Source organism: Pogoniulus pusillus, chromosome 14, assembly GCF_015220805.1.
Source record: "Pogoniulus pusillus isolate bPogPus1 chromosome 14, bPogPus1.pri, whole genome shotgun sequence".
Lineage (NCBI taxonomy): Eukaryota > Metazoa > Chordata > Aves > Piciformes > Lybiidae > Pogoniulus > Pogoniulus pusillus.
In genome coordinates this window covers 4,625,357-4,636,738 of record NC_087277.1, presented here as the reverse complement: position 1 = coordinate 4,636,738, position 11,382 = coordinate 4,625,357, and the positions used below count along the sequence as shown (strand labels likewise).

The 11,382-nt window shown below is 48.0% G+C and overlaps 1 protein-coding gene across 2 annotated transcripts; it reads left to right on the top strand.

Annotated features, from left to right (window-relative positions):
* Nucleotides 1-349: 349 nt before the first annotated feature.
* Nucleotides 350-10,509, top strand: KCNV1 (potassium voltage-gated channel modifier subfamily V member 1). Of its 2 annotated transcripts, XM_064154171.1 has the most exons (5): nucleotides 350-662; nucleotides 1,313-2,013; nucleotides 3,880-4,406; nucleotides 9,945-10,166; nucleotides 10,271-10,389. In XM_064154171.1, the coding sequence occupies exons 2-5, from the start codon at nucleotides 1,532-1,534 to the stop codon at nucleotides 10,288-10,290; spliced, it is 1,251 nt and encodes a 416-aa protein (XP_064010241.1). In that variant the 5' UTR covers nucleotides 350-662; nucleotides 1,313-1,531; the 3' UTR covers nucleotides 10,291-10,389. The 2 variants fall into 2 exon arrangements, with proteins under 2 accessions (XP_064010241.1, XP_064010240.1); XM_064154170.1 differs by having other exon boundaries at nucleotides 402-662; nucleotides 9,945-10,509.
* The last annotated feature ends 873 nt before the right edge of the window (nucleotides 10,510-11,382 follow it).

Genomic DNA, 11,382 nt, shown 5'->3' with positions numbered 1-11,382 from the left:
TCCAAACCAATGTTTCCATGGAAGAGGAAACACAGTGAGGAGGGTGAAATCTAACTCTTCTGATGCTTTAACTGAGGAGCTTCGAAGTCAGCACAGAACAGTGCCCAAGATCTTCCAGGGTGTTTCTGAACACAAGCTGCCTGCAGCTAAGTTAAAGCAGGCTCTTTCCCGTACAGCAACTGGTCTTTATAATGACTCTTTTACTTGAGTGACTTCAGACTTGGCGTCCGTGGGAGTAGCAGAAGCGCGGATGCGTTACCTGTCTAGAAACATGTTTGGGTTTGAGTATGCTGAGGGGGAGGCGGCTTCGAACTCGCCCTCTGAACTCTGCTGGAGAAGTTGGAAGGTCTGCTTTGTCCCTGGAGGAATTCTCCGGACTGTGCGGGGGCGGGCGGGCGGCTTGCGGCGGGCTCCTGCTCCAGCACCACACCGACCGCAGCCGGAGGCCAGCGGGGCCAGGCCCTTGGCGTGGGCTGCTGGGCCCCGCGTCAGGGTGGGCGGCGGTGTAGCCCGGCCCATGCCCGCCTCCCCGGCTCCCGTCTGTGCGCCCCTCCGACATGCCTCGCCATGGAATCGGGCCGACGCTGCTCAGGAGTTTGGGACCGGGACGGCGGGCAGAGGCTCCTTGCGAGCCGCTGGCAGCACAGCCGGGCGGCGGGCAGGTGAGGCGGGGCGGCGGCGGAGCGGCGGGGCTGGTCCTGGATCGCGCACACTGCCGGACCGCGGCGGCTGCCTCAGCGACGCTGGGGGAGCGAGGGGCGGCTTCGGCAGCGGCTCGGGCGGCACCGCGAGCGCGGAGCGCGGGGCGCGGGGAGGGGAGCGCTGGGGCTGAGGACGGAGCTGTGCCGCCGGGCGGGCCGGGGCGCGGGGAGGGGAGCGCTGGGGCTGAGGACGGAGCTGTGCCGCCGGGCGGGCCGGGGCGCGGGGAGGGGAGCGCTGCGGCTGAGGACGGAGCTGTGCCGCCGGGCGGGCCGGGGCGCGGGGAGGGGAGCGCTGGGGCTGAGGACGGAGCTGTGCCGCCGGGCGGGCCGGGGCGCGGGGGGCGAGGCCGAGCAGCGGCGCAGCCCCTCGAGATGCTGTCGGAGCGCGGCGGGGCGGCCGCTCGGTGCCCGGAGAGCCCGCTGGAGCCTGCGTTCCGCCGTGTGTGTCCTGGCTGCTTTCCTGCGCCCGCGGCTCAGCGGCTGGAGAGGAGCGCTGAGGCGCAGGGGCCGTCGCGGGCAGGTGGTGCCGGGCGCTTCCCGACGGTTGCCAGGGCAGACAGCGAGAGGTGAAGCCGAGCCAGCTACCACTGTTTGTTTCTGCATCTCCACAGGTGTAGGCAGTGTCGGGCTCTTCAACAGCCTGCCTGACCCCCTCCCCAGATGGAGGCATCGCTCGGAGGAAGTGGGGAAGTGTCCCTGGGACGGTAGCCAAAGCGAAGTGATACGTTTCAAGGCTGGCCCGACCGCCACCCCGCCGCGGGGCAGTCTTCCCTGCGGCTTTGTTGTGCTTTCCATCCAGGAGAGTGTGGGCTGCTGCTGACAGCTACAAGATGAAGTCGCCTCCTTGCTGCATGTCTCTTTCTTCCCAAGCATCCCTGGAGGAACCAGGGAGCAGCACATCCTTGGGTTCCCTGGACTGCAGTGTTTTCTCCAGTGAGGAAGAGCAGGGGCCCCTGCTACAGAAGGTCGTTCCCTCCTTGGACTGCTTTACTATCAACGTGGGAGGCAGCCGCTTTGTGATGTCCCAGCAAACTTTATCTTGCTACCCTGACACCCGGCTTGGCAAACTGGCTGTAGTGGTGTCTGCAGCACGAGATGTAGCCTCTGGCCTCCTTGAGCTTTGTGACGATGCCAACCTCTTGGAGAATGAATATTTTTTCGACCGAAGCTCACAAGCATTTCACTACATCCTGAATTACTACCAGACTGGGAGGCTGCATGTGATGGAGCAGCTTTGTGCACTGTCTTTCCTGCAAGAGATCCAGTACTGGGGTTTGGATGAGCTCAGCATTGACTCCTGCTGCAGAGACCGGTGAGTTGTTGGACGATGCAGCACATAGGACTGTGGCCTGAGCGAGTTCAGCATTGACTTGCATGCAGGGACATTCAGGTGTGAGATCAGCAGTTGACGTATGTGAGGTAGAAGAGCATCAGGGTTGGACTAGACGACTTTTAAAAGTCACTTCCAACTCAAACTCTTCTGTGACTGGGAAAAATGTGCTCAAAGCTGCATGAGTTCAGCCCTGAATCTGGCTCTAAAGGTGGATGGGTGTAAAATGCAAGATGAGTTGGGTGAGATCACTGTTGAACTTTCCTAAGGAACAGGTTGGTGGCAGGCTCAAGATAGTGAAATCATAACAGGAGGAGAGTGTGAGTTGTCCTGCACTGGCTTTGGACTGGCTGGGAACAATGCTGGTGATAAAAAAGACTGAGAAAAGAGAGATGTCCCTTCGGTCATCCAGTTTGGGATTATCCCAGTTAAAGAGATTGGGTGTGGAGCAGAGCATGGTGTGTGGAGGAGTTTGAGCCTCCTTAGCCCACACTTGCCATTCTGGAGGATTTCCAGATCCAAGATGGAAAGGCAGAAGAGGGGGGTGGTCACCTGCCAGGCTGAGTGTGGGTGGCATGATGGGAAGCATTGCACATGGATATAGCAGCTTACAGGGAGGGGGCAGCAGCAGTGGGAACATGGCTCACTGGAGACAAATTGTCACTGGCAGCTTAGGAATGAGGTGGGTTTTGGCTCAACCACCCCCAGGACATTTCTGTTCATTCTATTTGCAACTGTTTTCTTTTCACCTCTTTTAGTGTTAGAGGTTTCTTTCTTTGTATTAAAGAAATGAATTCTCTAAGGAGCATAACTGCTATTTCTTTGAAGAGGCTATGGCAACATTATTAGAAAGAAACAAGTAACCCTGCTTCAAAAAGTTACTTAGCATGGTCCAGGTATGCAGCTGAAAGAGTTGGTTCCTAGTTTCAATCCCATTGTTCTCCTTACCTGCTAGGCAGAACCGAGAACTCTTACTTCACAGCTGATACGAGGAGCTACAGAGCTCTTTGCCACATGCAGAATTAACTGTGTATCTAATGAAGGCAAAACTGCACAGCCTCTTTGTCTAAGGCTTGAGCTTTGCATCAGTCTAGAAATAAAGACACAAAAGAAAATGGGGTTTTTTTGTGTACTTTGGAAATGGTTTTGTTTCTTGAAATTGTTCTGGAAATGCACTCTTGTTCTGACAAAACAAGCAGCTGCATTTCCATACAGTCTGGGAGTTTTATTCAGCACAGGTGCTTGTACACTTTGTGGTGTCAGGACCTATATACTTAAAGAAAGCTAATTTAATTTTGCCTGTATTGATCAGGACTGGGTGCTAGGTTGGACTGGATGATCTTGGAGATCTCTTCCAACTTGATTGATTCTATGATTCTGTGATCAGAACTTCACCCATGAGCTGCATGATTTTTTATTATGCCTTCCCCTGTAGTATTTCAGATGCACACCAATCTAAGAAAAATGTGAACTGATTAGTAAAACTGAGGACAGCTTAGAAAGAGAGGGTCTGATTGTGCCAGGATTGTTTACAAGAAGGCGTATTAGTCATGCAACAGATCCTACTGTAGTCAACATGAGCCATATAAGTAATGCACCCTCAGAATAAAATTACTCTGCACAAAAAAGCCTGTCACTAATGTGAAATAGGAGAACAGAAATATCAGGTCAGTGGAAATGTGCTGCAGGGTCTCAATTACTAAAATCTTGAACTGTGTTCTTGACCTCAGGATTTTCTGAGCTCACATATGTTGTGTTTTAATGTGTGTTCCTAATGTCTCACATGGTAGAAAGATAAATGTGTGCATACTGGTATTAAAAATGTCTTTGTGGGGGTTTCCTGGGCAGGTACTTCAGGAGGAAGGAGCTGAGTGAAGCATTAGACATCAAGAAAGATGCAGAAGAACTGGATGCCCAGGATGAAGAAGAGGACTTTTCTGGTAGCCTCTGTCCCAGTGTCAGACAGAAACTGTGGGAAGTTTTGGAAAAACCTGGCTCCTCTGCAGCAGCCAGGACATTTGGCACTCTGTCCATGGCTTTTGTTGTTGTGTCCATTGCCAACATGGCTTTGATTTCAGTAGAGCTGAGCTGGCTGGCACCACCGCTGCTGGATGCCTTAGAGTACCTGTGCATTGCGTGGTTCACCGCGGAGTTTGTTCTGAGGTTCCTCTGCGCACGGGATCGGTGTCGCTTCCTAAGGAATGTGGCAAATATCATAGACCTCCTTGCTATTTTACCCTTCTACATCACCCTCCTGGTAGAGAGTCTGTGTGGTGGGGAGAGCTCCCAAGAGCTGGAGAACGTGGGGCGTATTGTCCAAGTCTTGAGATTGCTCAGAGCCCTGCGGATGCTGAAGCTGGGACGACATTCAACAGGTACTTTCAGTCACTACAGTGGTACTTCCCAATTTTGCTGCCTGCAACACTTGTCCCTGGGCATAGTCCTCCTTTTTGTGTGCATTTTTGGCTAATCTCTTTTTACTCAATCTGTTAGCAGGAATGGCTTGTAAAAATCTCACTTTTGGATAGTGATCATCAAGTGGCAAGGGCCTTCTCTGATAAAGTTTAGCTCTTTATAAAGCCAGTATATGTTGTTTGCCTAGATTTAGAAAAACAGGCCCCAAATTTGAATGCTGCAAGTCATTACCACTCACTCACAATGCCTTAAGTTTATAAACATGTATTTGAGTACATTTTATTAGGGATGAAGCAGGGGAAGAAGCAGACATCACTGACTCGTGCTCTTTGTATTACAAAAAGCCCACTTGTGACCACTTAGAATTGCCTTTCACAATTGTATTACAGAAAGCCCACTAGTGACCACTTAGAATTACCTTTCACAATTGTATTACAGAAAGCCCACTAGTGACCACTTAGAATTACCTTTCACAATTGTATTACAAAAAGCCCACTAGTGACCACTTAGAATTACCTTTCACAGTTTGTTGTGTTTAAAAGAAAGAAATATGTCATGGTTTAGTCTACATCATATATCCTGGAAGTAATCACAACAGAGGACATTTCAAGAAAATTTGAAACTGAATCTTACTAGGTTGAGGGACCCTCAGGCCCTGGTGAGTGCCTGTGTGGCATAAGAAGTACAGCCGGAGGCTGCATGCTGAGTTGGACCTAGGTGCAGCACTGAACAGCAGTGTCAGGTTCAGTCAGAGTTCCCCTGTTGATGTAGGGCCCTTTGTGTCCAAGTGCTCCTGACAGGTCAGCAGAAAGATGGATGCAAGCAGGGGTAGAGTGGAAGGTGAAGCACATTTCTGATAACATTTTTGTTCACCCTGAGTGGTGAAAGCAAGGCATAAAAGGTGAAGTTTTTCAGTGGAAGCTTTCAGAGGAAACTGGAAATGATGGAAGGTGGTGTGTTTCTCCTTACCTCATTCCTATTGCTGCTTCATGACATGTCCATGCCTGGCTCTGTAAAAAAATAGGAGCTCCCACCAAACCCCTTCCATACCATGGTGTTTTCAGGGCATATTCAACATGAGTTAATTAAGTTCCCACTTAAATCAATGCTGAGAGGAGAATGTTCAGCTATCACACTCAGGGCTTTGAAAAATTAGATCCTAACAGTAAACTATGGTCTCTGTTCTGCAATACTTGCCTGTTCTGAAGACAGTGATGATGGTTCCTACTTGGGACTCAGTGTACCCTTCCAGGACTTCCTGCCATGCAGTTTGATTCCTTTCCAGTTCTTAGAGAGCCTTCTCCACCCTCTTTGTGAACTGAATTCAGTTCAGCAGATATTTCAGTATGCTTGCAGCAGCAGAATGTCTCTTTATTCCCACTGTTGGGCTGTGAGCCTGCCTACCAATGGCAGAGAGTAATGCAGCTAAGCATAAACACAAGGAAGGATATTAATGCTATTTGCCTACCCTAGGTTATGCCTGCATTGATGCATAACTGTTCCTTAGAAAACAGGGAAAGGAAACTTACAATGATCCACTCTGCCAATGAGTTTGTTTTGCTTCATTATAATTTTGCAGGATTTGGTGGGGTATTATCACAAGAAAAGGCTGTGATCCACTTTTGTTGGGAGCTGTAATTTGAATGCATTCCTCTCTAATTGCATTTTGAGAATCAGAAAAATATTTGAACTCATTCAGGCACTTTTGTTCTGAAAAACCAAACAGGGATCCAAAAGCAGGCTGATTCTGAAGTTTCCAGTCTGTCATGTAGTACTGTTACAGAATGAATGCATGAAACTGGTCTGTGGTTCTTTCTGTCATAGAATCATAGAATCAGCCAGATTGGGAGAGACCTCCAAGATCATCTGGTCCAACCTAGCACCCAGCCCTATCCAGTCAACTAGACCATGGCACTAAGTGCCTCATCCAGGCTTTGACTGAACACCTCTAGGGACAGTGACTTCCATCACCTCCCTGGGCAGCCCATTCCAGTGCCAATCACTCTCTCTGCCAACAACTTCCTCCTAACATCCAGCCTAGATCTTCCCTGGCACAACTTGAGACTGTGTCCCCTTCTTCTGCTGCTGGTTGCCTGGCAGAAGAGACCAACCCCACCTGGCTACAGCCTCCCTTCAGGTCGTTGTAGACAGCAATGAGGTCTGCCCTAAGCCTCCTCCAGGCTAAACAACCCCAGCTCCTTCAGCCTCTCCTCATAGGGTTTGTGTTCCAGACTTTTCACCAGCTTCATTGCCCTGTGAGCTTAGCATGAGCTTAACCACAGCTGCTAACATAAAACAAACCCCCTAAATACTACAGAGACCAGCACCTATGCACTTACCTAGGCAGCCGTGATAAATCTCACTGTTTAAGGGTGACTCTCACAACTCTTTTGCTCTATTGTCTTGGATCCAGCAGCTTAAAGTCCCAGAGTAGCTTCTTTCTGACTCCTGCATGCTCAAACTAGAGAAAGCTTCATGCACTGCTCACCTGCAAAATCAGAAGAGAACATTCGTGGCTGCAGGCAGCAACTCCTCTTTCACCAAGTAAATGTGGTCACAGTCACAAGGACATCATCTCTGTCATGCTGTACAGATCCACAGCAAAGCTGGGATCACAACAGCAGCCTGGCTCTGCTGTCAGGGACAGAATTGTTAGTTAAAAACACATATCAACTCTTTTCTTTAAAGAAATGGCAACTTAACCCTTTTTGTGTGAAAGGAACATAAAAAGAAATGAAAGAATCATTTCTTTCTGTTTGAAAGCTGAACCCAGCTAGTAGGAGGGATGTGATGCCTAGAAATACCTGGGATAGACTGGGTGAGTGTGTAATTATTTATGCACAGATGAGAAATGACTAGTACCTCTCTCCAGGTAATGTATAGCTAGAGGGTTAGACCACTCCTCTGAAATCAAAATGTGGATTTGAGTGGCTTTAAGAATAGGCGAGAGCGGAACCTGCATTTCTCACATTCTCTCCTGCTCCTCCTCTGTTGGCTTCCTTCTGGGGCCACGTTTTGTGTGAAGCCTTGCTGCTCCTTCTCTGGGAAGCACTTAGAGATTGGCTTCTTGAGGAGAAGAAGGATGTGAGCATCTTAACTTCTGATGGCAATGAGTATATGTTTGAGAGAATGTTGTAGCATATGTCAGGGTGAGATACCTCAAGGGACATGAAAAAGTGAAGCTTTGGCATTTTTAGTGCCAAAAATTTAGAATCATTTGAGTTCTGTGTGTGAATTGAAGCCACTGAACATCAGCTTTTACTAGGAAGATGCTTTGGTCAACAGAGAGATGGAACTTGACCTGCATGACAGAAACACCTTTCCTGCTGCTAGACCCAGGGGTGGGGCTGTTTGCCCACCCTGTGCCAGCTCTGTTACAGCACCTTAGCTTCTGCCAGCACAAGTAACCAAGCTGTTAGAGCTCCTGGCAAGGATTTCTCATAGGAAGTCATAACACTTGCTGAGATGTCTCATAGTTCTAGTAATATAAAGTTGGTAGGAAAAGAACTGTTGAGAAAGGAAATACTCCCTGCAAACCCTAGTGTATACTTTTACAGTGTACTGTACATACACACAAAAAAATTAAACCCCAGCAGACCTGAAGGAGAAAAGGAAGCTAAAAGCAAGAAGACATTTTAACTTCTCACACTTTTGAGATTGAGGAAAGAAAAGAAAAGCAAATCTGAGTGTTTATTATGCTATGGAGCATATGAAGTCTGCAAGCAGAGGCAGAGCTCCAACAGGCTATTCTGCAAACACTGGTTCAGTTAGAAGTGTACCCTGTGAAGAATAATTCCTAAGCACTGCCTGGTGGTTTTCTCATTTATAAGAGAAAATGTATCTTTAAAAGAGGCTACTAAAACCAAATCCAAAGTCACTTGTGATTCAGAACATTGTTTCAGTCTCCCTTGTGTCTCAGCTGAGTTGGTACCCTGTTGTCTTCCTGTCTTGTTTTGTGTGTGCAGAATTGATGTGTTGCGCTATTAGTGGATTTCCTTTCCTGCTTGCTTTGTTAAGCACTCTGGCCTTGAGGCTGCAGCTCTCAAGGGAGTGGGGAGGGGTTACAGAGAATGGTCAGCTCACTGTGCAGTCTGTAGGCTGTAAGACTGATACATTACTGCATCCAGTTCTGCAGCCCCTATTACAGGAGGGATATGGATGTGCTGGAAAGTGTCCAGAGAAGGGCCACAAGGATGATCAGAGGGCTGGAGCTGCTCTGCTATGAGGAGAGACTGAGGGAGTTTGGGCTATTCAGTCTGCAGAGGAGAAGGCTCCAAAGTGACCTTATTGTGGCCCTTCAGTATCTTAAGGGGGCTACAGGAAAGATGGGAAGGGACTTTTAAGGCTGTCAGGTAGTGAGAGGAACAAAGCTAGAAATGAGAAGATACAGACTGGATGTTAGGAAGAAGTTCTTCAGCATGAGGGTGGTGAGAGCCTGGAAGGGGTTGCCCAGGGAGGTAGTGGAAGCCTCATCCCTGGAGGTGTTTAAGGCCAGGCTGGGTGAGGCTCTGGACAGCCTGGTTTAGTGTGAGATGTCCCTGCCCGTGGCAAGAGAGTTGGAACTGGGTGATCCTTGTGATCCCTTTCAACCCTGACTGGATCTATGATTCTCTGATTCTATCAATGAATTAACAGACTACATATTTCTGGAAGGATTAGCTATGTCCAATTTTGACACCAGCACAGCTGTTGCTGGAATGCTATATCTGTTTTGTTGACTACAGATAAAGATATTGATAGTTTTAGGGGGTGGGGGGGAATGAGGGGAAAGAGGGGTGGAAGAAATACTATAGAAGAATTGAGAACTACAAGAGGATTTCAAACAGTCCTTAGCAAAGAAAAAGTTAGTGACTGAGCAAACTGGACTCTAAGGATACACCTGGGAATGCAAGTTTGGTGAAGTGAAGGTCACTTGGTCTAAATGAAAAGTGTGACAATGGCTAGAAAAGAGGAGATTGGCACATTCAGACTCAAAGTAGAGGACAGATGTTTTTGACTGGTTATTTAGACAGCACGTTAAAAACTGTACTAACAGAACCATAGAATCAACCAGGTTGGAAGAGACCTCCAAGATCATCCACTCCAACCTAGCAGCCAGCCCTAGCAAATCAACTAGACCATGGCACTAAGTGCCTCACCCAGGCTTTCCTTGAACACCTCTACTACTAGGTCTTCTGTTACACACAATCACTATACCAAGACTGATTGGTTCTTCTAAGTTATATGCACAACACATTTCAAGTGACAAGTCATGAGGAGAATTTCCATGCCCTTTATTAAGGACCTGGAGATGATTTCACTAGTTCAGCCTCGTGTTTTTATCTATTCCTTTAAATCACATTTCCCCAGTAGTACTGAGAGCAGCACCCCTTTTTCTTACATTATGGTTGCTAGCAAAGGAAACCATAAGGCAGTCAGCTGTTAGGTGAGAGATGATTTGCCAGGCTCTGACGACAGCTGTGTGAATCAACCTGCTGACAGCATTTCTTCTCCTCCAGGCTTGCGGTCTCTTGGGATGACTATCGCACAGTGTTACGAGGAGGTTGGCCTGCTGCTGCTTTTCCTCTCCGTAGGAATCTCTATCTTTTCCACAGTGGAGTACTTTGTTGAGCAAGGTGTGCCAGGCACAACATTCACAAGCGTTCCTGGTGCCTGGTGGTGGGCCACAACTTCCATGACAACTGTTGGCTACGGTGACATTAGACCGGACACCACCATTGGTAAGGTAGTGGCCTTTATGTGTATCCTGTCAGGAATCCTGGTTTTGGCTTTGCCAATAGCTATAATAAATGACCGTTTTTCTGCCTGTTACTTTACCCTGAAGATAAAAGAAGCTGCTCTTAGGCAACGTGAAGCTTTAAAGAAGCTCACCAAGAACTCCTCCAGCGACTCGAATATCAACGTCAATCTGCGGGACATTTATGCACGCAGCGTCATGGACATGCTGCGCTTGAGGAGCAGAGAGAGGGCAAGCACAAGGAGCAGTGGAGCAGATGACTTTTGGTTTTGACTTTGAAGTTGGTTGGCCTTGTACAGCAAATAGATGACTTCTTAAACATGGTATTAAGCATCTCTGTTTTTATTATTTGCCACAGTGTATTTGCTCTTCCAGCTGGAGTTTTGCTTTCTTGGACAGGCTCAGGGGTGACCTTGTTGCTGTCTACAACTACCTGAAGGGAGGTTGTAGCCAGGTGGGGGTTGGTCTCTTCTGCCAGGCAAGCATCAATAGAACAAGGGGACACAGTCTCAAGTTGTGCCGGGGGAGGTCTAGGCTGGATGTTAGGAGGAAGTTGTTGGTAGAGAGAGTGATTGGCATTGGAATGGGCTGCCCAGGGAGGTGGTGGAGTGGCTGTTGCTGGAGGTGTTCAAGCAAAGCCTGAATGAGGCACTTAGTGCCATGGTCTAGTTGATCAGACAGGGCTGGGTGCTAGGTTGGACTGGATGATCCTGGGGCTCTCTTCCAACCTGGTTGATTTGGTGATTCTATGAACTGCTTTAAACAAAAGGCAGAATTCGTAATAGGGATTTTCTCCAGGAGCCCTGAAACCTGTTCTAGAACTGAATTGTAATGGGTAAGACAGGAAATAATGGGTCCATTGAAGTAAAACAATGACACAAACACTTGTCTGTGAGTCATGTCCTTGCTAATATGTAATAATAAAGTTATAGTGAAAATTGCCACAGTCTTCTGAATTTGAAAGATGTGTAAGATTCTTATTTGTGCTGGATGAACAATATCCACATCTTCTACTCCATTTGCATGAAAAAGAGGCTTTTGGCCCACTGTTAGAGTTCACTGACCCATTATTACAAAAATCCCTCATTAAAATGTCTTGGTCCAAAGGAAAACTGAGCACTTTTTAGCCTGGATGTTTAATCTGATGTAGTTAACAAAAGAATCAAAGGTATTTTCAGTCATGTTTCCCACTGCTTACC